Source organism: Ictalurus punctatus, chromosome 2 (genome assembly GCF_001660625.3).
Source record: "Ictalurus punctatus breed USDA103 chromosome 2, Coco_2.0, whole genome shotgun sequence".
Taxonomy (NCBI): Eukaryota; Metazoa; Chordata; class Actinopteri; order Siluriformes; family Ictaluridae; genus Ictalurus; species Ictalurus punctatus.
The window spans coordinates 20,487,854-20,513,282 of NC_030417.2; the positions used below are offsets into that span (position 1 = coordinate 20,487,854).

Consider the following 25,429-nt stretch of genomic DNA (forward strand, 5'->3'; position numbering starts at 1 on the left):
AAAACTAGATCTACACTTCTTTTCCTCCAATTGCAGTAAAACTTCCACCTGCTGTCACTCTGATAAGGTCAGTTTTCTGTCACTGTGCTGTGCAGTTTATTCTAAAGTTAACCTTGAAAAACTCCACATTGCATTAATGCAGAGGAGTTTGAAAATGTTTGGGTAGAAATTTTAATTACATTCAGGATACCTAGCTGGCTAGCAGCTTACAAACAGAAATGGTGAAAAAGTATGATCCTGGTAAGTTAATCCTGTTAACATCCTGATTAACCAAACCAAGTGATGCATTCGTAATGATGATGAATCCTTTTATGATGAATCCTTTGACCTTCTATGTTATCTGATAAATGCTGTATATGTCTCATATTAACCAGCCAAATGAATAAGCATTTGGAAATGTCATTAAACATTCCAGAAGGTTCGAACCTGAAATCTTAGATCTTCCTGCTCTAACACACCTACAAAACCTGAACTTTTACTAGATAATTAAGTGAGGCATGCTAGAGCAGGAAAATCATCAAGCTCTGGTTCTTCTTTCCATTCTACAGGGTGTCCCGAAAGTCTCCATACAAAGAAGAAATTAATACTTTGTAGCAAAATGTAACTTTATTTACAAAACATCCTCTACATGATCTCCATTTATTTGTGAGTCGTCTCTCCCCCAGTTTGGCAACAGTGTGGTGTGTGGTGTGCTTGCCATGTTGCCTGTTAAAGTCCATCACAACCTTGCAAATTTTATATATATATATATATATATATATATATATATATATATATATATATATATATATATATATATATATATATATATATAATTTAAACTAAGTATGAAACATTTTGCTAAAAAGTGTTCATTTCCATTATGTATGGTTACTATTGGGACAAACTGTAAATTCCTGGACTTGCAGAACAACTTTATATTTAATGTTTATGAACTTAGATTCCCATATATTCAATTCCCAATCATGTTTCAGAAACACTTACTGCTGGGTCCTGAGACCACATTGAAAATCTGGGATTCCCCCCACCCCACCTCCCCTCATTTTAAACTAGAAATAAACAAAGTTTTAGAATTTTGAAAAATTTAAAACCTAGAATAATTACAAACAGAACATATTACGAAGAGAAATATTGAAAATTCTGCACTATTGTAAGGTCACAAACTCCTTTGTGCAAAAGGTTGGAATTTCCTCGAGTCTTATCTCAAGCATGTGTTCATTTGGCACTCTGGTGGATGCGATATGATGTTTTCTATTTTTGTTGTATTAACATGTCTTTCTTTCTCCGTTTTTCTGTTTTCCTTCTTTTCTAGGTTCTCTCATGCCGTCTCTCTTCTCAGCACAGTAATTGAAGAGTCTGACGCCGAGATTCCCGTAGAAACTTGTCCTGAATCAGATACAGACATGAGTGTGTCTCATGTTGGGGTGCTGAGCACCACATTAACTCTGAGGCCCAAAGTGTCTCGGGAAGGACAAGAAGATGGCAAAAAAGTGCGCAAGGTGTCGCTGGTGAACAGCAGCAGCATCATAAACAGCTCCGCGCTTCATAGACATATGGATGAATTCGAAAATGGGGTTAGAAATGACACCCTGGACAGTGGAACCAGACTTGAGGCAGTCGACGACTGGAAGCCGAGGCATGACAGGTACCGTAGTTTTGAAGAAGAATCAAGATCTTTTTTAACTGACAGATCGGAGTCTGAGGTGTCAGGCAGCACACACCTGTATTCTTCACTCTCCAGCAGCTCAGAGTATGAACCAATCTCCCTCTCCTTCTCTTCTGAGCGAGAGTGGGAATCCCTCCCCTCAGCCATCTCCTTGGACACAGCGGGTAGCCACGGTAACACTACGTGGTGGAATGCGAGGAGCGAAGTCCAGGTGAGCAGTGAGAGCCAGACAGGTAGGAGGAGCTGGGCGGAGCTTGCTGAACCTGCTGAGGAGAGTGAGTTGAAAAGAGACGGCGAAATAACAAACACAGACTCGTATTACAGCACAGAGGAGACTGACGGATTCTTCTCCGGCGTCTTCAAGGCGACTCGTGTAGATCTTTCCCCCACTGACGCCGAGCCAGAAACCCCAACACTCACCTCTCCACATGACATGGACACCCTGGTAGACACACTGAAAAGCATGGCACCTCCTGTTCGACACCGGTCCCTACGCAGCACCTCCAGTTTGCCTTTCTCGTCTCTTCCACCGATTGTTGAAGATGCCACTACCCCTGCTGCTCCTGGGATTGAGGTTTCCGGTATTTCCAGCCCGACCTCTCCTCCACCTGCCGAACCTTTCAACAGCCTGCCGCCGGACCTGGGGTTGAACTGGAGCACCTCCAAAGAAATGCGTTCTCCTCTGGCAATGATGAGCATGCTAAAGGAGCAGCAGGGTCAGGATGCACAGGGACGCTCTCTTATCTTACCGTCGAGAGCTTCAGCTCTCAGTAGCATCGTCATGCGCAAGAACTCACTTCCCAACCTCAACCTGGAAGAGGGATCTCAAGTAAACGGTTTTATCAGAACCTCACGTCTGGACCACAGCCTGCTATTTTCCAATTACCGTTCCGAACAGAAGGAAGAGAACGGCAAGCCATCAGGTCACCGGTCTCTCTTCCGAGCAGCCTCGTTGCCTGAGGTTAACTCCGGACATGACTACCAAAGCATGTTTTCCAAGGGAACGGACACACTGGGGTCTGCAGGGTCCAGTTATGAGCTGTCCTTCCTCACGTCGTCCCCAAGCTCTCTTCCAGGGTTGACCGAGACATCTCATTTCAGCAGGAACCCTTTGGTCATCCACAGCCCCACTCCTGAGAGTCCTACCTCCAACAACACACCTCCTGTGTTGCACAGCCTTTCATCAGAACCACCGGTGAAACCCCCAAGCCTGCAGCGGAGCCTTAGCATTGGCACATCTTCCCATGAATTGCCTGTCCATAATGGTGTCAGAAACAATTTCGGTGTCATCCAGGAGCCTGGACCAGACAGGAACCTACTGGCCAAGTACAAAGCATTCCCAGATGCCTATGTAAGTAGTCTTTGAAATTGTGGAATGGTAGACAAAATTTCGTGTGATGTGACCTCTTTAACGATTAAATATTAACAATGTCATGTTAAATGACTTTTTAGTAGCAGATCAATTCTTGTTTGCAGTTCTTGAGTCACAAGGTTTCATCTATCTGTGTAAATTTTGAGAAAAAAAAGACATTTTGGGACTTTCTTTTTCCTTCAAAACAAGGTCCTGCTGTGATACTGTAGAGCACAGGCAGAGAAAAGAACAACTCAGTGAAAAGGGATTACAATCGAGTCTCAGAGACTCGTATCCATTACCGCAGGCCTCATGCATGATTCACATTTCTTCTTTTCTTCTAAAGTGGACTAGCTTTCCTGTCTTCCTGTCTCTCACAGTGCTAGTGCTGTCTGCTTTGTAGTTTAGTGACTGTAAAGTGAAATATCTTTTAAGAGTTGTTCAAACAAAAATTCACATTTGAGCCAATAGCAGGACTTGATACAAAACCGCACATTTTTGCCATTTGAGCCTACCTTTATTTTAGTTTTTTTGTTTATTAGCTCTTGTGTCATTCTCTATCACGTCATCATTAAACATTATCAGCTGGGCGTGCTCAGCTTGAGGTGTGATGTAAATATCCTCATCCTGCTCCTGCGCTGTGAACAAATCACAATGCTTTCAGACAACAGCAGATGAATGTGCTAACTTCCTCCACAATGCTAATTTCCCTGATCCCTGATGGATGTTGACAATGATGTGTTCTTCTGAACACACTTCTGAACACACACACTTAATTGCAGGCTTTGTGTACACAAAGTAAATACGTGTATTACATACACACAGTCTAGGATGTGTAGGCATAGGCTTATGATGCAAATTCCAGAAGAAACCTGCAGTTTTTAAATGGTTGGAACTGTTCCTTAAACAGTTGTGTTTTTGTCATTTTGACCCAAACATCATGAGAATTCCCAAAATTCATGAGCACTGCTAGGCCTACAAACCAAGGATCGCATGATGAGACTACTTTGGAATAAAAATAAAGCTTTTGTAATAATAAGGATTACTACTACTACTACTACTACTACTACTAATAATAATAATAATCATCATTATAAAGTAGAGTTTGTAAAAGAAAAACAAAAAAAGACAGCAAAACATTTATTATGAAAAGTTGCACGTAAATAAATATATCATGAAAATAGAGTCTATAAAAACATGTCTTTAGCTGCTTTTTAAAATTATACTGTAGAGAATGTCTCAAAACTTTATTATAATTCTGATTTTGGGGTGGGGTTAGGGGTGAGCTCAGTGTGTGATGTCATTATAACGGTCCGCAACTTTGGGGCAAGAGAACCTGTGTACTAATTTGGTTAGCTAGCTAGGTATATCAGCTAAAGTTAGCGATGAAATGATCATGGATGTCACGGTAACATTGAAATCTATTTTGATAGCACTTTGGCAGTTTTGTTTGACTTTGTTAAATAAGGAGAATATAGGAAGTAAATTGAGCTTCTGAGACTGAAATCTCACTCATGTGACCTAGTTTGCTAGAATGTTACGTAACCAGCTAGCTAATTTAGCTCATTTTAGTGCTTTTAGGAAGTTAGGGATGGCAGGAGGATTATGGGGCATTACCATATTTGCATAGTCATGCATATTCATAAATGCGTCATTTGTCACGGGTGCCTCATTTATTTTGCCACTGTTGTGTTTTGTTTTAATGCACTTTTGCATGACATTTTTAAAATTTTATTTCGTGCGTATGTTTTCTTACACAGGAATCTTATCTTGCCATCCTATAGACGGAAAAAAAAACTGGTTTGACAGAACCGAATCTGCAGATCTTTCTCAAGGATTTTCATCGTGTGTGATGTTTATAAACACTTCCTGTGACTTGTTTAAAAGAGCACGAGATATACAGAGAACATTGTATGGGAGGAATTTTAATAAAAATGATATTTTTGATCAGTGTTAATATGAAATAGCACTTGGACACACCCAGTCATCAGTGAGTGTGTGGTACTGTTTGAATAAAAGTTGATGGGAGGAACCTTCCATGTCTCGCAGACATTAAGTGCAATTATAAATGGATAGAAAATATGCTGTGTCACTCTTTAACAAATCATAAAATGTAATTGTCTGCAAATTGCTGTATTATGAAGAGGAATTAAACCGTTCAGAAGGAACTGTTAGAGGAAAATAAACTTCCTGACGCCTCAGTAGTCACCTGTCGTGATGAAGCACTGCTGCTGTTAGCAATCATGGGAATCAGCTAAATTCTCACTCGTCATTTACAATACACTCGTTCATTTGGCAGGCGCTTTTATCCAAAGTCATTTGCAAGTGAAGCGGAATCTAATCGAGCACAAAGCTGTTAGGCAAAGCGTTTCGCTCGAGGGACGCGTGCTGGTCCAACGTTCTGGCCCTGCAAGAGAACTTAATTTTTTTAATCCATTAAAGTCCCGTGAAGGAGATCTGAAGAGTAAAATGTCTCTTTAGAGAAAGAGGACTTGCGAAAAGCTGTCTCCTGTTCTACTGAATATCAGTGAAATTATGTAGCTGAAAGCAGTAAAACATGTCTATGCATTTCATAGTAGCTCTGAACAGCACTGACAAAAAATAGTGTGTGATTCGAACTGCAAAAGGGTTCTTCAAGCGCTTTTTTTGGATTGTACTCCCAAAAAAATGTGTCCATATAAGAAAACAAAACGTATTTACAAATTGCTTAAACTCACTATTTGTAATAAACGTAGCTTATTTTAGTGCTGAATTGGTGTTTTATCATCACCCATCAATCAGCATGCTGTAGAGTGATTTGTGACAGTGGAATTCCTGCACAGCGTCTGTTTAAGTCTCTCATGCAATCCAAAGGTCATGTGATCTGTGGGTTTGTATGTTTTCAGGAACACGCTCTAATCAAACAGACGTTTGGCAGATCATTTCTGAGTTCTAGCTGTCACTCCTGCTTTCGTAACTACAGCTCATTGAACATGCAAAGACTTCTGCCTGAGTGTTAGAGAAAACACGGCCTCTCCTTATTAAACCAAACACGCACGCACGGATACACACACACACACACACACAAACATAGTCATTAGTCATTAGTCATTAGTCATGCATATATATTGTGTCAAATAGTGTGTGTTAAGATGTTAAGATATGACCAAAGGACAACCAAAAGCCTGGACACGCCACCGATGTGGGAAATATGTATAAAAATCCTGAGTGGAGTTTTCCAAAAATAATTATGTTTGCGCTTCAGCAAACTTGTAAAAACTGTTCTGTGGTCTGATGAGACTGAAATGAAACTTTCTGGACTTAGCAAATAGCGTTATATTTGGCAGAAACCCAAAACCAGGAACGTTATTCTTATTGTGAAGCATGGTGGTGGGTTCATGTGAACCGAGTTCTTATGCAGTCACTAAACATTTTTTTTTATTTCTAAATAATTTCGCAAACTATAGACTTTTTCTTCAACCACTTCAATATTGCAATCTATTAAAAAAAAAATATTGCATGATTTTTAATTTCAGATTCATGATATAACGTCCCAAAAAATCCAGGTTGTAACAGTACATAATATGGAAAAGTTCAGGCGGAGGGAAATACTGCACTATATTATACAAAACATACACCTTTATCATAAATTATCGTGATTAACAGTTTGCAAATGTACTCTGTTTCACCGACTCAGATAAGAAATGACTTAACATTGGTACAGTTTTGTAAAAAAAAAAAAAAAAAAAACCAAAACACACACAAATCTATAATTACACAATGTGAAAAAGGTTATTTATGTATTTGTGTGTAAAGTCTCTAAACCTTTTCCTTCTGCAGCTCACAAAAGAGAAAGAACATGGCAAACTGAACCCTCGACCTGGGAAGGTGAGTCTATAAACTAACATACTGTACACACCTTTATACACTAACGTACACACCTCTATACGCTAATGTACACACCTCTATATGCTAACGTACACACCTCTATACCCTAACGTACACACCTCTATACCCTAACGTACACACCTCTATATCCTAACATACACACCTCTATACGCTAACGTACGCACCTCTATACGCTAATGTGCACACCTCTGTACGCTAACATACGCAGATCTATATGCTAACGTTCGCACCTCTATATGCTAACATACGCACCTCTGTACGCTAACATTCGCACCTCTGTACACTAACGTACGCACCTCTATATGCTAACGTATGTACTTATAAATGCTAATGTTCACACCTCTGTACGCTAACGTACGCACCTCTATACGCTAACGTATGTACTTCTAAACACTAATGTTTGCACCTCTGTATGCTAACGTTCGCACTTCTGTATGCTAATGTACGCACCTCTGTACGCTAACGTACGCACCTCTGTACGCTAATGTATGTACCTCTAAACACTAATGTTCACACCTCTGTATGCTAACATATGCACCTCTGTACGCTAACGTACGCACCTCTATATGCTAATGTATGTACCTCTAAATGCTAATGTTCACACCTTTGTACGCTAATGTACGCACCTCTGTACGCTAACATACGCACCTCTGTACGCTAACGTACGCACCTCTATATGCTGAAGTATGCACCTCTGTACACTAACGTACGCACCTCTGTACGCTAACATACGCACTTCTATACACTAACGTACGCACCTCTGTACGCAAACATTCGCACCTCTACATGCTAACGTACACACCTCTATATGCTGAAGTATGCACCTCTGTACACTAACGTACGCACCTCTATACGCTAACATACGCAGCTCTATACGCTAACGTACGTACCTCTAAACGCTAATGTATGCAGCTCTATATGCTAACATTCGCACCTCTATACACTAACGTACACTCCTCTATACACTAACATACACATTTCCTCTCAACAAAGCCCATGTTTATAAAGCTTCATGATTGAGCTTATTATACTTAAAATAATTATATAATGTAGTAGTAATGTAGAGCTCTGTTAAAAACTTAATAGCATGCATCTTTTTCAATGAAGATTATATTTCAAATTGATGTTACGTTGCGTGATGTGGGTTTTTTTATGATTTAAAGGTTTGACCTTTAGTGCAGAAACATTTCTTTTCTGAAGGTCTGACTTTCATGAATTAAAGGTCAGACCTGTTCCGACAAGCTGATCATTTCTGACCTTTACAGTCCTGACTTTAAAAGCACCTTACATTCCTGATCTGTTTAAACACATAATTTCCAGACTAACACTCTAATCACTGAGTAATGTGTTAGAGTCTAATCTAATCTGTAACACCATCACACTGCTCTTTTCCTTTCATTACACTTCTGAGTTTCAATGTTTTTATTTAAAGTACAAACAAGAAAGAAAATGTGGGAAAAAAAAAATTAAGTTAAGTTAAACACATTTCTGCATACCAGTGATGTAAAAGTAAACACACCCACACTGTCTGTAGATATTCTGGGAAAACTGCAGTAAAGCAGCGGCATTGATCTAAATGTAGATCAGGCATTGTAGACAGAAACTGAGTGAGGTTTGTTTTTCAGTATAATGATAAATTAATACAATTAATTAATTATTTTTTTAAAAATATTATTATTATTTCTGTATAGCGCTTTTAACAGTCAAAACTGTCTCTAAGGAACTTTACAAAAATCCAGATGTAGATATAGCTCCCTCATGATGGTGGTGAAACCTTGAAATGGCTCGAAAGGGAACACCAGATAGTGTGATTATAAATCATTACATTTCTACACCTGTACACTGTAGAGTCAAGCAGTGCTAGGTGTATTTAAATGATCCTCAGTATGAGCATCAGTGTTTTAATAATTTCAGTAGAGGTTTAGCTTTAAGTCTGTCGTATCCAAGTGAAGTTATCGACTGTAAATGATACAGACCTGAGTGTAAACTGTTTATAGCAGAGGTTCACAACCTTTTGTAACTAAAGCCCCCCTAAGCCTCTCCCAGTCATATTTTATGACTTTTATAAAACTATATAATGGACCGTTATGGAACATGATTGATCAAAAATGGTTCTGAACACTATAACTACTTTGAACAAGAGAACTAGGTTGTAGTGATGTGAACTATTTTACATGTGAAACATGTTGCATTTCATTTGTCTTGCGTTCTAAAAACATTCACATATGAATGATGTAAATTGGGACGAAGGGCACGTCTCGTTATCCATGACATTGTTAAGTCTCCAGCTCTCAGCCTCTCACTGAACAGAGCAGACGCAGAGAGAGGTGTTAGTGCGGCAGGAAAGCAAGACCTCACTCTTTCAGGACAGAACTGGCGACATTTGGAAAGTTGGTACGGTTTGTCCAAAAAGTTGCTAGATTTGTCGCTAGGTACTTTAAAAAAAAAAGTCATTAAAGGGGTCTGAAAAGTCAGTAAGTTGGCAACACTGTTCTGCACTGACAGCTAGATAAAAGGCAGGCTAAGCTCCACTTCTCCCCAGCAAAATGAAAATGCAGAAGGAGAGGGAACGCGGGGCTTTTCATTTATACACATTCCATTGGAAAAGCAATAAAATACACAAAGTACCCAAATGATGCCTTGTCTGTTTTTTTTTCTTGAAAACAATTCGCGCCTCCCTTTCAATCCCCCCCCCCAGTGAGGTGTGCCCCCCTGGTTGAGAACCACTGATTTAAAGCAAGTGTAATTATTAGAGTATGAAAGTGAGACCATCTACAGCCATCGTTAGGGTGTCTGTGTGTGGAACCATCCACAGCCATCTCATGGCAAACTGTAGGCTTTATGTATAACTTCTGTGGCATAATGTGTTCTTTAACCTTTAGAGCAGAAACATTTCTTTTACTAATCGCTTCTCAAACTTATTTCTTTAATCCTGACCAACCCAGAATTAAAGGTCAGACCTGTTCCTACAAGCTTTAAGAGCACCTCACACTCCTGCTCTGTTTAAACACATAGTTACCTGACTAACGCTCCATTCACTGAGTAATGTGTTAATGAGTCGAATCTGATCTATAACGCCATCACACTGCTCTATTTCTCATCATTCCACTTCTGAGTTTCAGTGTTTTATTTAAAGTAAAAACAAGATCGAATATTTTATAAAAAGTGATTTGGGTGCAAGATTTACATTTATAGATATAGAAAGCCAATAGATTTTACTAGCTATCACGATGTGTCAGCGTGTCTGCCATTTCGAAAAGATCCAAATAAAAGTATTAGATAATGTGGATCAATGGAGAGCTGTGACACCATCTTGATAAAATCATCAATAACTCACTTTTTTATTCAACCGTGTTTTATAACATTTCTTTGTTACCAACGTCACAAATTTCTGTATATTGCAGGCAATGTAAACATAAACACACCCATACTGTGCGTGTCCTGGAAAATCTGTAGTGCAGATAAGTATAGATAAGGACAGAAATTATCCTAAAAACTTTTTAGTTCTGATTGAGTGTTTTTAAATGTATCTATTAGAGATGCACCGATATTAAATTTCTACCGATAGCCGATTATTCAGAGTGATATCGGCCGATACCGATAGTTTGGTGGTTCTGCCTTCAACCAGTTACTTGTTTCGCAGTAGCTGGTCTCATAAACAGAAAACACATCACTGAAATTAACATTAACACAGTAACTAAATTCTGGAGATTAAATTAAGATTTCTTAATTAATTGAATATTATTAATTCATTAACATTGACGGAATTCTAAAAAAAACTTCTATTAGGCCTCACATTCACTCACCACAAACAAAAGCATTTCTACTTTATCATTGAACATCAAACTGGTAATATATAATATCAACTTTTTTTTGATGATATTAACATTCATATTAACATTAACTGGATATGAACCATACTACTCTACAAATATATTTTTCTGTGCAATATATATACCTTTTTTTGTCAACTCATCTTCATTTAAATCTTTCAACGGTGTACTGGCGCTTTAATTCAGCTTGAGCAGCACAGCAAAACAAAAATTTGACCCGATGCCGAAACCCCTGCTTCACTGCTGCAGCGTCTGGTGTAAAAGCACTCATTCATTAACATGCACGCCGAAAAAAATACGCACTGCTTCTGCTCTGCTCTAGCATCCAGTTAAAAATTTTATCAGTGCAGAGCTTACAAACTGTAGTCTTGTTGTCATTGTCACTGAGTTCAAAGTAATTCCACACAAGAGACATCCTCTTTACACACAGAACGAATCCGATGTGATTTCCTTCCCTCTTTTGATAGACAGTATATAATCGGCCCTGATCATCGAATGTTTTTAAACTATCGGCCGATGCCCAACAGTGTGAAAAATTGCCTTTACTGGCCGATACCGATTATTGGCCGTTACATCGGTGCATCTCTATTACTGATATATATTTTTATACCCATTATATGCTTAAAAACAAAATAGCATAATGATAATAAATATGACTGTAAATAAGAATTATATAACGTCACATTAATTATATTATTACCTTTAAATAAACATTTTGATAATAAATTATGAAGATGAGCCAGCGCACACTCGTTACTTCATATCCTTGTGTTCAACACAGAACCATAATAGAGGACTATGTGCTAGTTTACTGGTGTCTCTGCTCACGCTGGCCCTGGTGGCTGGAGCCAGTACTGCAGCTACATCTATATTCTTAAGTGGAATTTGAGTTTTAGGATTTTTATTTTTTATTAAAGCTGCTGATTTTTTACTCTTTATTAGATGTTCATATACAACCGGCCAGGACTGTGTGGACAGAGGATCGAGGTGAATGGAGACGTGATGAACGCTACAGAGTGGGAGTTTCCAGAAACCATCTCCATTAGAGTGGTCCGAGGAGGGTGAGGGACAAATCTCTCTCTCTCTCTCTCTCTCTCTCTCTCTCTCTCTCTCTCTCTCTCTCACACACACACACACACGCACACACACACACACACACACACACACACACACACACACACACACACACACACACACACACACACATTTATATTTGCAATTATTAGAATATAAAGTTTCTGTGAGTCCTGACATAAACTGTTTATTTCCTAGAAACTATTTCAATATTCTATGATTATTAATGCTTTATAAAGCCTTTAAGATGATAAAAAATATTAGTTAGTATTGTTGCAAATTACTTTTCTTTTATTATAAATTAATTAGTGATTCATTGTCTTGCAAAACTTGAGATTTCTCTCAGTGAAGTGCCATGTTTCTGTGTTTGTGTTGCATATTCAGATCATAAAGTTATCACAACAGCTGTGTGAACATCAATCAAATGTGTGTGTTACGATTAGTTTATGGGGTTCATGAAGAGACAAATGAGAGAATGAACCTGCAAAGCCATCATAGGATTAAAATAAATGGCTTAATCAGGATATTTTAAAGCCAAATTAAATCAGATAATCTCACCAATCACAAAACTTGAAATTCTTTGATGTTTCGGTGTAAGTATTTTTCTGTGTGCGCATAAAAGCTTTTTAAAAATTTAAATTAAATTATTTAAAAAAAATTTTTTTTTAAAAACTCTGATGGACTAAAGAGTAAAAATAAGAAATGGGCACTAAACTTAAAAACACAAAGTTACATGACAAAGTCAGAATAATGGATGTGTGGAAAAAAAATAATAAATATATATAAATGATCCATTTATCTTTCATTAATTTTTACGTATCTTGCAAACAAAATATTGCAGTAGAGGTTTAGCTTTAAGTCTGTCGTATCCAAGTGAAGTAATCGACTGTAAATGATACAGACCTGAGTGTAAACTGTTTATAGCAAGTGTAATTAGACTATTAAGGTATGAAAGTGAGACCATCTACAGCCATCGTTAGGGTGTCCATGTGTGGAACTGTCCACAGGCATCTCATGGCAAACTGTAGGCTATCTATATGGGGACATCCTCAGCAGCTTTGAGTCATTTACAGGTGAGCGAGGCTCTGAACAGAAGTAGAGCATCAGGATGGATCAGACAGGTCCAAAGAGCAGAAGGAGACAGGAACACTGGCATCTCATCAGGCAGAGAGAGAGAGAGAGTGAGAAACTGAGAGAGAGAAAGAGAGAGATTATTAGCTATGGTCTTGTCCTGTAATGGTTTAAGAAGATGTACAAAGTGCAAGCAGGGACTCCAGCAGGGCTAGCTATAACAGTGTAACTACAAGAGAAAGCCAGACGGTAACACGGACACTAATCGGAAAGCTGTTCCATATCTGAGGACACAAAGAATTCAGGCATTTTAAAAGGGAAACACTTGTTTTTCTTTTTCTCAGCATATAATATTAAAAGGCAGTCATGTCAATATAAGATAACATCGCTGTGTTGTAGCATGCTGTTATAACACATAATGACTTTGATTATGTGGCATAACGTGTTTTTCAACCTTTAGAGCAGAAACGTTTATTTTCCTAATTGCATCTCATACACATTTCTTTAATAAAAGCCAATGCTGAAAAGGTCAGACCTGTTCCTGCAAGATGATAATTTCTGACCTTTACAGTCCTGACTTTAAGAGCACCTTACATTCCTGATCTGTTTATACACATGACTAACGCTCTACTCACTAAGTAATGTGTTAATGAGTCTAATCTGATCTGTAACGCCATCACACTTAACAAATCTACAAAATTATTGATTATAAATGACAAAAAAATGATTGATTCAATCGTTTTGTTTTATATGATCTAATTGTCACTGTGGATGTTACAATAATAAAAACATACATTTGCATAAGAGTTTTATTAAGATCCTGTTAGATAATGGACTGTAAATTGTGTGCGTAATTATTCTTAGTTTAATCATTTTAACTTTCTGGTTTGTCTATAAATGCTAATGTAGGCCTAATTGCTATTTATGGGTGAAGGCTTTAAAATAATAAAATTAGACCTAATCGGAATGCTTTAATAATCAGTTGAAATGTGGCCAGTGGTTTATGAATGAATGAAGTTTAATGAAGTGAACACGTGTCACAACAAATAAATCATACTTTGCAGCTGGGTTTTATACGAGAAGCCAGAATTTAAAGGAGAGAAGTTTGCGCTGGACGAAGGAGACATCGAGCTGACCAATCCATTCAGACCGCCAGACGACGAGCCGAGAGCCGAGCAGAATGGAGAACAGGAGAATGGAGAACAGGAGAATGGAGAACCCAGACATGTAGAACCAAGACGCTTCGTCATCGGGTCACTGCGCAGAGCAGTCCGGGTATGACACACACACACAGACACACATGCACGCACGCATACACACACACACACACACACACACACATTTACATAAGGGATTTGTCTTTCACCTGACTCTTGTCAGTTTTATGGTTTCCTTAATGAATATTCATAAGAGGGTGGGGTCTGTGCATATAGACTGATTTATAACCTGCAGCATGAAAGTCACTTCAGGTCTCTTAATTAGTATTTTTTTTTTTTTTTTGCTGTTTATCTAAAAAAAATATTTTATATTCTATATTATCTTATATAGAATTTACAGACTTTCTTACTTTTTCTTACTCTAATTTATTTATTTTTTTGTAAAACATAAATCCAAACTTCCACTAAGTGACATCATTTCAAAAATGAGTTCAGTAAGTAATGTGTATTTACACACACACACACACACACATTAATTTTTCTATTAACAGTATTTTTGTTGAAATGTAGTATACAAATATTAGTATATAGAAATCTAGGCTGTAAACTAAGCTTTTATAATTATAATAAAATTACATTTTATAATTCAGGTGCAATTTTCAATCCAGCTTTTTTTTTCTTTGACTTTTAAAGTTTACACACGACTTATTTCTCTATAGACAAGCAGAATTTAGGATGTGACTTATAGTCCATACGGTAAACACAGTATGAAAGACTGTCATGTCAAATGAATTTTATTTTATTAAAAAGAAAAGTAGAAAAAATATTTGATGAAATATGATGCAGGTGAAAGAAAAAAACAGTAAGCACACCTTTTACATAATATTTAGATTACTAGCCATGTATTACCATTTTAAACACTTCCCGCATGTGTTTTTTTTTTCCTGACGTCATCATGTCGTCTTCAGGACTACAGCGTTCCTGAGATCTGTCTCTTCCCCGAGGAGAATGCTGAGGGAAAGAAGGTGGTGTTCAGGGATACGTCAGACGACGCCCGGATCTACGGCTTCCCCATTAAAGCCAACTCCATCATCATCAACGCTGGGCTGTGAGTGACGCTAGTGAATTAATAACACAAGGAAACTGTAATTAATTCATTAATATATCTTATCTGGAGCAGTGAATATTTTATGGATGTATGAAGTTAAACTTTCTCTGTAATTGTAGCGGATGAGCACTTGGTCAGATTATCATTCACACTATGGCCATGTTTATTTTACAGGAGAGCACATCGAATTAACACAAACACTGGCTTTATTTTATTAATTCACTGCAGATTGAAAGTGTTATAAAATCTCCTACATACACAAGTAACTGACGGTGTACGATATAAAAAGATTAAATAAAATGCAAAATAACAGGATGTGCTGGATCAAGTGCTATTCTGTGTGCTGCTGAATAACGAGTATGGAAGCCATTTTGTTCAATTAAAACAAATTTACAACTTGGACTATTCATACAGTAATATATTGGTGATATTCTTACCATATACTTACCATCATATTAGAGTGTTTATGTTTATTTTTAAATTGTCTCATGTTTTTATGTTATAACACATTACAATTGACAAGAAAGAAAAAATGCTGTTTCTGTTTTCAGTCCATATTTTCTGTCCCCGAGTTTTTTGGGATTTAAAGGTGAGTGTTTGTGTTTAGAGGCAATGGTCTAGACATTATTGTAACACTCTCTCTCACAAGCTTCTACTCAAGAACAATCTGGTAACCTCTGAGGTGTGAATTACACACAGATGATTTTAATAATCTGAATGTGGAGCTCAGAAAATCCACTTAAGCAGCTGCGTACCCGACTCTGAATACCATAAACTTATCTCACACTGTCGTAACTCTCGGATTCAATTTGCTGAACCTGAATACGAATGTCAATCGTTTTACTGTGCCGTACTAAATGACTTCAACATTATGGGGCTCATCACTCATGCATTTTCTGTCTCCGTGTTGTAGGTGGCTGGTGTTCGCCGAGCCCTATTTTCAGGGCGTCCCGCGAGTCCTGGAGGTCGGAGGCTTTCCAAATCCAGCTTCCTGGGGCGTCACGCATCCCTACGTAGGCTCCCTACATCCTCTCAAAATCGTAAGTGTATCATGCTGTAAAACACGGCTTGAGTGTGAATCTTGTTGGAGTACAGAGTTCATGGAGTTTCTTTTGTGGTTTAGGGAGAACCGAGAGTGGAGAGACCCAACGAGCCTAAAGTAAGACACTCTAACACTGAAATACAATCGTAGCACAAATGGCACATGGCACATATACTGTGTATGATACGTGTTGTGTGTGTGTATAGGAGTGTGTCTGATGTGTCGTGTTGTTGTTTTAATTCTTAGCTGGTGATCTATGATAAACCGTATTTCACCGGGAAAAGCCGAGAGATTTACACCAACATGAGAGACTTCATAACCAAAACAGACCAACAGCAGATGGCATTTATGTACAGTGTTGGGTCCATGAAAGTCATCGGTGGCATGTGAGTGTGTGTGTGTGTGTGTATGCAATTCACCAGAGGTTCAAAGTGGGCAGAGGTTATAATGTTTGGGCATTTCATCAGCAAACAAAATAGAAACTGTCTCTTAGTGCTGATGGAATGCCCAAACATGATCATTTCCTGATATCTAACAAAATGATATTGAAAAAAATTCCTGATATTAAACAAAATTTCATTTCCTGTCCCATTTTTTTACCCTGCATTCACACCGCAGAGGTTTTCTGTCTTGTGCTGCTCAAATCATGTTACGTTGATCGCCAGAGTCCTGTCTTTAATTTACATTGGCTAGCGCTAAAAATAAAATATTACCCATTTGACTATAAATCAGATTAATTTCTTCAGAAAATACAGTTCCGGATCACATCCATGCTGTCTACTAGCAACAGAATGAACCCAGAAAACAAAAAAAAACACAAGATAGTGTTTCATTATGAAAAAAAAAGTATAGGCTACAATTTGCATACAATTCAACTCGCCTCGCCCACTTTTTTGTCAGCCACGCCTCTTGATATATCTTTATTCTACATACATTCTATATACACTGTGTTTGCAGGTGTGCGTTTGTGCATGCGTGGTTATGTGCTCGTGTGTGTGTGCGCACCCCCTGTTTGCTATGAGTGGTACTGTATATACGCTAACGCCCACTCATGTCCAATCATAATATTTATTCATGATTATCACTGAGGCTACTCCTATTTACATATCTTGTTTACCTTGTCCTTCTCTCTCTCTGGCTTTCTCTCTCTCTCTCTCTGTGTCTCAGATGGGTGGGTTATGAGAAGGAGGGTTTTCGTGGACATCAGTACCTGCTAGAGGAGGGCGAATATCACGATTGGCGAGCGTGGGGGGGCTGCAACTCCGAACTGCGCTCTGTCCGGGTTATCCGAACTGTGAGCGACAATTCTGCAATACACACACACACACTGTCTCACACACACTCACACACACTCAGTGTTACTCAGTAAATTTGATGATCTTGTACACTGAAATATATAAATAAATAAAAATAAACGTTCATAGTTCCTTCAGTATCCTACACTGGCTCAAGGTGAAAGTATATGATAATAGGAAACAGTTAGGATGCTAAGCTGCACACACAGGTAACACACCTGCACTGTATTCATCAGTTCATGGGATAAAATTATATCATACACGCAGGTACATTTATACAGGTATGTGTGAAATGCCACACGTGATCATGTGACAGTCAAGACACCGGCTATGTTAAATTTATTGAAGCACTCATGGTGTGCAGGACCTGAGCAACCCCATGGTGGTGATGGTTGAGATGTCGAGTGAGGAGGTGGAGGAAGAGCACACGTTTGAGGTGACTGAGGCCATTCCCGATGTGGAGCTGTTTGATTTCCAAACGTCTACGCGCTCCATCCACGTAATCAATGGAGTGTAAGTGAAATATTTCTCTGTTTCTCCCAACACCTGATACTGACCATCATGTGCTCTTGACTTACTCTCACTTTATTCTCATAGAGCCCCCCCCCCCTTACTCTCAGATGCTCTCACCTTACCCTCTGTATACTCTAATTAGCTTTTTTCATTCTCACATTACTGTAGGTTTATTTCCACTTTACTCTGATTAGCTTCCTGGAAACTTAGTGTGCAGGTATTTAATGACGGCTGTCCATTGGTTGGCAGGTGGGTGGCGTACTCTCATGTGGATTACTCAGGAAACCAGTATGTCCTGGAGAAAGGTTTCTACAACTGCTGTGCCGACTGGGGCTCGGGAGATAACCGGATCTGTTCCATCCAGCCCATCCTGCCCGTAATGAAACACACTTAGACCCAATACAGATTATTATCTGCTAATGCTCATTTTCAGTTTTAAAATGCTTTGCACTCAAGGACCAGGTGTTCTCTGGTGTTAATAGGCAGTCAGTGGTAATAAAATCTGTATATAGTGATTATAGTGTAGATTACATAAAAACATACTGATATAGTGATGTAGGTGATAACATCACAAAACAATCATTTCCTGTTGTGTCCAGTTTTTAAAACAATATAGTTTGGCTTATAAATAAAATTAAAAAAAATTGTTGATACTAATGTCATAGTATTATGTCATCATACAATGAATTTTCTACGTCACTGATGGATCTTCCTGTGTTTCAGGCCCTGGCTGATTCTCAGGCTTTCCGCAGCGAGGTGGGTTCATCACATATCATTTGACCTACTAAAATATTTCCCCATTAAGACGTGTGTGTGTGTGTGTGTGTATATATGTGTGTGCTAATTCTGGATTGTGATTGGTCAGAAGAGAAGGTGTTGATTAGTTTTCTATAACAGACAGTAGTACAGCTGCAATTCACAGATTTATATTAATGCGTCCGTTCTAATTATAATAATCGTTTCTATAGTAACAGCTCATTGTTGTCACAGTGTCACAGTGCACACTCCACTTAAACCTTTTTTTTTAAGGTGAGGAGACGTTTATTTAAAATTTATGGAAGGCCCGTAACAGTTAGAAGAAAAGCCGTAACGTTAAGTTTTCCAACATCTTCAGGTCAGAGGAGTTTTGCAGTTTCTCAGTAACATGACAAGCTGCAGTTATTATTTGTCTTATTAACTTTAAGAGAGAGAATGAAGAGAGGATGGAGAGGGAATGACTGTTTATAGCTGTTGTAACGTTAGTGAGAAGTTGTTTTGCGAACATTAAATGTAACAAAAAGTATGGTGTGTTGTTCTTTACATCATTGGAAGTTTGCTGTGGTGTGAGAGGAATGAAACACTTCCTATAACATGCTGTAAGAGGAAAATAACTGTTTAAACTTCAGGGTGGTAAGAGTAAATCTTGAGTCAGTGTTTTATTTTTCTCTACTGTTTTAGCTGCTGTTGTACACAGAGCAAAATTTCCAGGGGACGTGTCAGGTTCACCATGAGAGTGAGGAGTTTCTGCCTGAGAGACGAACAGTGCAGTCCTGCAGGGTGGTGGGAGGAAGGTCAGTTCACTCAGATTTCAGTTTTACAAGTTCCAAGAATTCCGGGATGATGACACAGAGATCAGAGTGAATAGTCTGAGATTCCAAATCAAGTTTTATAATCAATCAATGCTTTTAGGGAGCTTTTTGGATTTCTAGCAGTATTTTCCAACCTTCATTCAAATTTAAATGCTGATTATAAAAAGCTAATCATTGGATTTGATGTTTTTTGTCCTCTTATTGCTGAAATCTATATGAAAATACCAAAACGAAAACCTTCCATTTTTACACCTTAAAACTTTTCCATGCCTTGCCATTTTAGTTTTTTGCAAGATTACAATGATCATTATAGTTGTTTTCTAACCTTAGCTATTATGGGCATAGCATTACATAGATTACAAGATGGTGTGCTAATATCTGCAGCCAAGTTCCCAAAATTCTGAGTCGGATTTACGACACAGAAATCAATTTTAATGATAATCCAAATCAAGTTAAAATCATTAAATGTCTATTTTCCATTTTTCCATCTTAGTGTGAGTGAGTCTGTGTGTGTGTGTGTGTGTGTGTGTGTGTGTGTGTGTGTGTGTGTGTGTGTGTGTGTGTGTGTGTGTGTGTGTGTGTGTGTGTGAATCCATCTTAATGAGTGAGTTTTGCTTGTATTTCCACACTTGTAAATCACTTTGGATAAAAGTGTCTGCTAAAGAAATATATGTAAATGTAAATATTAAATGCTCATTTTAAAATGCTAGCTCTTATTTATTCCGTTACCCTAGTTCCTTTCCTGTTGCTTTACTCTCATGTGTTAAGTGTGTATAGCATGAACGGGAACTGTGTGTAGTGATTAATGTGTGTTCCGTGTCTTGTAGCTGGGTTCTGTATGATGTGAACAGCTTCTCGGGGAACCAGTACATTCTGTCAGAAGGAGATTACGCTAATCTCACTAGCATGGGCTGCTCGGATAACTGTGTCCTGAGATCTGTTAAACCCGTACCGATCGTGAGTTGAGCTTTCTCTTTTTCTGTTCTGTTTTTTTTTCCCATTCAGTTTGGATTTCAAGTTGTGAAATGCGAAACAAACGGCTAAATAGAGCAAAAAATAAATTAATTAAATAAATGCACCAAGGGATTGCTTTATAACAGTTTAACTTGGAATTTGTGGCAGAATTGAATGTATTGTAATGCTTTAAATCATAAATGTAGTGACCATCCAATCACAGTCCTGCCATACACGGGGGGCGGGGTTTTAATCTGATATCATGGGCCCTGGATAAAGTTGCATGTAAACCCTGACCCATGAAAATGTTTGAGTTTCATGTTAAGAATAAATCTAAACATCACCATACAGACACACTGTATGCACTCCCTCTAGTGGATGAATAATGAATTGCTATTGCATTCCAAAATAATTACTGTACTGCAGTTGATCACCGTGTTGGAGTTACTGTATTAAAGCAAGTTGTGTTGTGTTCGCAAAAAGCTAGCAGGCTAACATTGGTGATGTGAGTGATCGTTAATATTCATGATGTATTTATTTTCTCAAAACAGCAAACTGTTGTCAGTGTTATAGATATAACCAGCTAATCTATCTAAAGTGAATAATAATAATAATAATAATAATAATAATAATAATAATAATAATAATAATCTTCATTTAACAGTTGGAAATTGAGCCATGTTGACATGAAGCATTCCCAACTTTACGAGTAGGAATTCCAAGTTGAGGGTTTATTTTCTGTTTTTGTTGTTTTTTCACCAATCAGAGGTTGGAAATTAGCCCGTTTAGTTAGTTAGACGTAGAGTATATCTTGAGCTGTAGATATGCGTTGTAAAAATCTGTTTATGTTAAAAAGTTAGATATAAATGCCTAATTTTTACTTATTACTTTTTACTATACTGTTTAAAAAAATAATTTTAAAAATTAATATTTGATTCACGCTTATTATTTTTTGATCCGTGACCTCAGTACTTCTGACGGAAGATTAATCCCATAGTTTTAGTACAGTTAAATACATGGAGTTGATCTTAGGTTAAACCCAGACAGACAAACACAAAATGGATCAGACTTTACAAATATGGATTTAAAATCATTGTCAAAATTTGACCAAAATTGTGTTGTTGGTTTTTTTTTTTAAGCTCCAATAGCACCATAATTATTAACATATTTTAAAAATGTAAATAATAATAATAATAATAATAATAATAATAATAATAATAATAATAATAAAGTGTATGAAATTTGTGTGGAATCAAACAAAAGTAGTCTCTTTCTCTGTGTTAATTTCTCTTCATTAGTTGTTCACGGTGCCAGCCATCTCTCTGTTCGGTTTGGAGTGTTTCGAGGGACGTGAGGTCTCCGTGGAAACTGAGGTGTCTAGTATGATGGAAGAAGGGTTTAATCCTCACTTCCTGTCTGTGAGGGTCAACAGCGGCTGGTACGTGTGTGTGTGTGTGTGTGTGTGTATGTGTGTGTGTAAACTTTTATAAGTGTAAAGCATATGTGTTGATGTAACGTGTCACTTCCTGTAGCTGGGTGCTGTGTGAACACAGTAACTACAGGGGGCGCCAGTTCCTCCTCGAACCCATGGAGATCACAAACTGGCCCAAATTCAGCTCGCTCACATCTGTGGGTTCCTTGTACCCGATCCGAGAGGTGAGAAATAAGGGCACACACTCCACGTCTGATTTTATACTTCTACAAAAAAAAGTATAACAATAAATGTACATGAAATAAAATGTAAATTCGCCAACAGTACTTTTATTCTTTGATATGGTGATTTTAATTCTTTTTTTTAAATGATAATTTTTTAATATTTTTATACGTTATGATATAATTGTTCTTATTTTCCTTTTTTATATTTTTCCTACCATTTTAATGTTCACTGTAGTGCAGGTGGACATTAATGTTCTGTGTGTGTGTGTGTGTGTGTGTGTGTGTGTGTGTGTGTGTGTGTGTGTGTGTGTGTGTGCACGCGTGTGTATTTGCAGAAGAGGCGAGTCTTCCGGATCCGTTATAAGGAGAACGGACTCTACATGTCGGTGCAAGGCGGAGTGGACACTATGAAGACGGCACGTGTGGTGGTGTCCGAGAATGTGGAGGGTCTGAGCGACGTGTGGTTCTATCAGGACGGCCTCATCAAGAACAAGGTCTGGGTTCTGTTACTCCATCACTACACTCATCTGAGCTGCATTAAATATCCTGAGAATGATCAGATTTACACAAATTCATTTTTCCATCTTAACCCAAGCGTAGCAGATCAGCTAAGACATCTACGTGTTATGTAACGAGACTAATACATCACAAGTGCTAATCTGTCTCTCTCTAACCGTCTGTGTGTGTGTGTGTGTGTGTGTGTGAGTGTAGTTGGCGCAGGCAATGAGTCTGCAGGTAGTGGGCAATGTGGAACCAGGAGCGAAGGTGCTTATGTGGTCAGAAACCCGAACTCCTGTTCAGACCTGGAGCGCCAAACTGAGCGGCTCCATCGCCAGCCTCACCTTCCCCGGCCTGCTGCTGGATGTCAAGGGTAAGATGAAGACTGGAGAAGACAGGGTGTGATGGGACGCTAGGGCATCTACAACACCCCACGGCATACTACGATAAACTATGAGTTGTTAATAATCACTTAAGTGCTAGCAGTAAAGTCAGAGTGGCTGGACTTCATCAACTTTGAGTAGAATAATACTTCTGTACACATTTGTAGGGGGGAGTGACGCTGGATATCTGTAGTTTTCAGTCATCCTTGTAGTCGTAAGATAAAGTGTATGTGTTTAGGGAGCATTTACAAGAGCAGTGTGTGATGCTTAGTGCCCTCTGCTGTCTTAAATCTGAAATGCATTGACAAACATTCTCCCCCTAGCAGAAAAAAACCCCTCCCAAATACATAATGCAAAAAAATGATGATGTAAGGTAACGACAAATCTCACACTTTTTATTGTTTTCTGCAGGTGGTAAAACGTACGATAAGGATCATGTGATTGTTCGGAACGACACTGAGGACGCCCCCACTCCGCTATGGGACATAGAATTCATCTAAGCCCCACCCCCTTTTCGGTCATGTTAACCTTTATTTAATATTTATTCTGTCAGCTAACTCACCACATTCAGTGCATGAAGGGGCAGGTTTAAATCATCATGTCCTTCATTTTTTTACACCATCAGCTTGAAAAATACTGTGATCCACATGGTGGAGCCCAAGAGTTAACAAAGAAACAAAAAAAATTCTCCAATTAACACCAGACTCTGAAGTTTGAATGCGAGTGTTTTGGATTAATTTGTGGCTTTTGGGTATTTGTTTTTTGATGAGGTGGAACACGGAGCAGTTACAGAGAAATTTACACACAAAAGTGTCAAAACATGAAATTTAATAGGAAAATTCTGTGTGGTGCACAGTTATATTGTAGAAATATATATATATATATATATATATATATATATATATATATATATATATATATATATATATATATATATGAGTTCCTTTAGCTAAGACCACTGTTATGCTAAGTGTGCTAAGTGTGTTTACTGACAGTATTAAGTTTATAAACTTTTTATGTAGAATTATGAATAAAAGAATATCGATGTCACCTGAGGTCGCGGCAGAAAAGTGGTAAGAGCTTGAGAACCGCTTTCTGAGCAGATTTACGCTGGAGCAAGAGTGAAACACCTCTGAACTTTCGGAACATTTTGCCTTTTTGGACACGGACTTTGTTTATAACGCTTAATAACACTTTATAACGTGGACTTTAATGAAACAGTTTTATTGTTTAACATGTAAATGTGATATTAATAACGAGGACACTCATATTAGCAATAATATCTATTCTAACCGGGAGGTGTGTTGGATTTGTGTGTGTGGGTGTGGTTGGGTGGTTGGGTGGGTGGGTTTAACTTTAATGAAATGCCAAATAACACACCTGTTACTCTGAGTATTCATCCATCCATTGTCTTTGTTGTTGTTTTTAAGAAACATTGTCTTATTTTTCAAAATGTAGTATGAATTATTGTGTACTGGGGAGTGGATTTAATTTCTCAAAAAATAAAAATAAATGACACAGATCTTCATGCCTCCTCTTGTGTTTGTACCTTCTCTAGCTCCAACCCTGACCACACCCACATGCATTATTCACACCTGTCTCTTGAATCAGCCTCGTTATGGCCTCATTAACCCGTGTAAATGTGAGAGGGATTTACTTTATCATGCTATTATTTACTTTATTGTTTTAAAGATTTTTTTTCACCTTTAAAGATTCATTTAAATGCTTTTAAATATTGAATCCAAATAGCTGAATAGTTCTGAGATTAATGGATTATTATTATTATTATTATTATTATTATTATTATTATTATTATTATTATCATCGTCATTATTATTATTATTTAAATGTTATTAATTCCACTGGCATTTTTGTCCTGTGGAAGAAATGAACTTATAAATGGAAAGTTAACGGAGTTTACTGTTAATTAGTTTTATTGCTCACTTTTATCTGCACTGTTACAGATAGAAGTCTTTTTTAAAGAAGTTTTTATAGAAGTGAGAGAGGTTGGTGTACACATTAACACACGCTCCTCAGGGCTGATACGGATCTGGGTGTGTTCTGGGTATAGAGGGTATGCATTGACGTCACTTTCCTGCCAGAACACGCCCCCTCAGCTGGCCTGAGTGGCAAAACATCCAGAAAAATGGCTGGTTTTAATAGGGGAAGCTGTGAAAATGATTAAATAACTATCAATTATCAGCTTAAATTAAAGGCAGTTGGATTCGACAGTGACCCTTACAACTTGCCCAAGAACCTGTGGGCCATAGACATTGGCATGTGGCCAGAAATCGTTTTTTTCCGACATTTATATCTACCTGAAGCCTGAAGGCATACAAAAGCCTTGACGCTTGGTCCTACGTCAAGGCAGG

At 38.0% G+C, this 25,429-nt stretch overlaps 1 protein-coding gene across 1 annotated transcript; it reads left to right on the plus strand.

Moving 5' to 3' along the window:
• Positions 1 to 2,058: 2,058 nt before the first annotated feature.
• crybg2 (crystallin beta-gamma domain containing 2) lies at positions 2,059 to 23,759 on the plus strand. Its single transcript, XM_017452089.3, has 19 exons — positions 2,059 to 3,017; positions 6,837 to 6,884; positions 11,681 to 11,799; positions 13,948 to 14,158; positions 15,009 to 15,148; positions 16,062 to 16,188; positions 16,272 to 16,307; positions 16,437 to 16,576; positions 17,358 to 17,484; positions 17,850 to 17,998; positions 18,248 to 18,374; positions 18,722 to 18,754; positions 19,436 to 19,548; positions 20,394 to 20,523; positions 21,819 to 21,958; positions 22,053 to 22,176; positions 22,512 to 22,670; positions 22,888 to 23,047; positions 23,469 to 23,759. The coding sequence occupies exons 1-19, from the start codon at positions 2,100 to 2,102 to the stop codon at positions 23,555 to 23,557; spliced, it is 3,090 nt and encodes a 1,029-aa protein (XP_017307578.2). The 5' UTR covers positions 2,059 to 2,099; the 3' UTR covers positions 23,558 to 23,759.
• Positions 23,760 to 25,429: the final 1,670 nt, after the last annotated feature.

What these genes read in the sequence shown, in the direction of transcription:
- crybg2 (XM_017452089.3), top strand. Translation starts at nt 2,100, where the DNA reads ATGGACACCCTGGTAGACACACTGAAAAGCATGGCACCTCCTGTTCGA. An exon ending in CTGTCCGGGTTATCCGAACT is followed by an intron (nt 17,485 to 17,849) that starts GTGAGCGACAAT and finishes CATGGTGTGCAG; the next exon opens with GACCTGAGCAACCCCATGGT. An exon ending in CTGTTAAACCCGTACCGATC is followed by an intron (nt 20,524 to 21,818) that starts GTGAGTTGAGCT and finishes TCTCTTCATTAG; the next exon opens with TTGTTCACGGTGCCAGCCAT.